This window comes from Sinocyclocheilus rhinocerous, unplaced genomic scaffold (genome assembly GCF_001515625.1).
Source record: "Sinocyclocheilus rhinocerous isolate Xijiao unplaced genomic scaffold, SAMN03320098_v1.1 scaffold1023, whole genome shotgun sequence".
In the NCBI taxonomy this organism is placed as follows: domain Eukaryota; kingdom Metazoa; phylum Chordata; class Actinopteri; order Cypriniformes; family Cyprinidae; genus Sinocyclocheilus; species Sinocyclocheilus rhinocerous.
In genome coordinates this window covers 148,746-151,032 of record NW_015638986.1, presented here as the reverse complement: position 1 = coordinate 151,032, position 2,287 = coordinate 148,746, and the positions used below count along the sequence as shown (strand labels likewise).

General features: G+C 39.3%; 1 protein-coding gene across 1 annotated transcript in view; it reads left to right on the top strand.

Moving 5' to 3' along the window:
* The window catches only part of cacna2d3a (calcium channel, voltage-dependent, alpha 2/delta subunit 3a), a 226,562-nt gene that overhangs the window by 140,112 nt on the left and 84,163 nt on the right, over window positions 1-2,287 (top strand). Inside the window, exons 19-21 of the mRNA XM_016566342.1 lie at window positions 661-732; window positions 849-910; window positions 1,516-1,583. Coding sequence (XP_016421828.1) covers window positions 661-732; window positions 849-910; window positions 1,516-1,583 — 202 coding nt within the window. The remainder of the gene's footprint in view (window positions 1-660; window positions 733-848; window positions 911-1,515; window positions 1,584-2,287) is intronic.

The following is a 2,287-nucleotide window of genomic DNA, read 5'->3' as shown; positions in this document are numbered from 1 at the left end:
TCCTCCAGCGCCTCCTCGGGGTGCCAGAATGGCATAAGGGCTCTGAACGGCTCGGCTAGGCCACCCCAGAAACAGACCAGTGCGCAGGTCCTCTCCGTCGCCGATTGGCGAGCCACTCCCATGAAGTCCCTGGCGTACTCCTCAATGCCCCGGTCTCCCTGGCGGACATTGAGGAACCTTCTTGCTGGACCCATGTTTGGTGGATTATTCTGTCACGACGCGGTTAGGAAAACACACCGTGTAAACAAGGGTCTGGGTCCAAGTGCAGGTTTTTATTAAACGCAGGGGAAAAACAAAGGTAAAAACAGAAACACAAACAGATCTAAGAATCTGAAACAGGCTTGAAACAGAGAGGGAATCTGACACAATACGGCCACTTCTGGCTTGCATCAGTCCCAGTACAAACAATTACCAATTCTTAATAATCCGCCCAGAGTGGCGTGGGGAAGGCGCATAAATAGCCCTCAGGATGGGCCACAGCTGTGTGTGAGTGAGTGTGTGCACAGGTGTGTGGAGTCAAGGTAACGGAAAAGGAGTCCGGGAGGATGGGAAATGGCGACCTCTGGTGGTGAGAGGGAGAACACCAGACGCCAGACCCTGACAGTTATTATTAAAATAATACAATGTAGTTTTATTTATGCAATCTTTTTTTTTCTCCAGTTGCGTAATGCCATGGTGAACAGGCAGACGGGAAGCTTCTCTATGAAAGTGAAGAAGACTGTGGATAAAGGGGCAAGAAACTTAATCTACACACACACACACACAAACAAACAAACACAAGTAATAGGTTTATCAATAGGTTTATAATTCTCTTATGGTGTTTGTGTGTTTGTTTATGACTGTCTCAGAAGCGTGTGCTTGTTCTACACAATGACTACTACTACACAGACATTAAAGGAACTCCCTTCAGGTAAGGATGTTCTTTATATATTTATAGAGCAATGTAGAACAACAGGAAAACTGAGACGGAGACAGTAGGCTGGACTCAAACCCACTGCACTACCCACTGCACAAACCCGAATAGTGCTATCTACTGCAGCACAGCTCCAAAAAGATTTTAAACATGTATAGCCAAGGTCCAAAATGAACACTAGCACCAGCACCAAATGTAAATAAAAATTGACTTTGGCAAGAAAGTAAATTAACAGTTGATGATTTCACTATTTTACACTATTTTAAAAGTAGTGTCATTTCTTTTTTTCACAACACTGGATTACCATTTGGCAACACATTTAATTTGCAGATACATTACAACCCACCAAAAAAGATGCAGTTTATGGATTCAGGATCATTTATGGCTGGTAATGTTGTTAATTTGCCCAACATTGGCTGATGTGGTGAAAAAAATTAGAGCTTGGTTATTGTACAAAATCTATAGTATTATGTGAGAAATTAACAGCATTAGGAAGTCAGAATTGATTAATAAATACTATAACAAATAGAATGCAGAATAGATTGTTGATGTAAATTTCTGTACTCAATTAGATGTCTATTATTTATTTCTCGTGTTTTCAGCTTAGGAGTGGCCCTGTCCAGAGGTCATGGCAAATATTTCTTCAGAGCAAATACCTCTGTTGAAGAAGGTAACTATAGACTTAAAAAGACTGTGTTCACTACATTTCACTTAATAGATAATTATAAATGTATGTCTGTGTGTGTTGCCTGCAATATAGTGTGATTCCTAAACAGTGAGATTTTTCATGATGTGAATATGAGTGAAATCTACTGAGTGTAATGTAGTGGCTTTTTGTAATGATTTTTGTATAATAGTGTATAGCTGTGTAACTGTGTGTGCTGTGTAACCGTTGCCCACTGTATCAAGCAGATTAAAACCCTGGCTGCATTAAACTGTTTCATAGGGTAAGAACCTTAACTAAAGTATCCAGTCTATAGGCAACACTTGTCTCGAGTTACCATACCATATATGCATAAAACAAGCAAATTTAAGTTAGAACACTCAAAATTACTAAGACTGCAAAATATTCCCATTTATATACTGTATAGCAAATTAGCTCAAAAGGGAATGTCTATAAATAATTACAATTAATTATGATTAATTACAATTATTTATACTGGCTGCCAGTAGTAACTGTAGCAGAATTAAATTGCCATCAACCAATCTGTTCATCCAGCGAACATTTAGTGTAATTTCATATCAACTCTAAGAAAGGATATTTTCATGGCCACAGGAAACAACCTTCTTACAGTAGCCTACTAATGCATTAGTGCATGTAGCTAGATCGGAATCATAAAGGGACATTAATTTGCAAGGCAGAATCAGAAACTC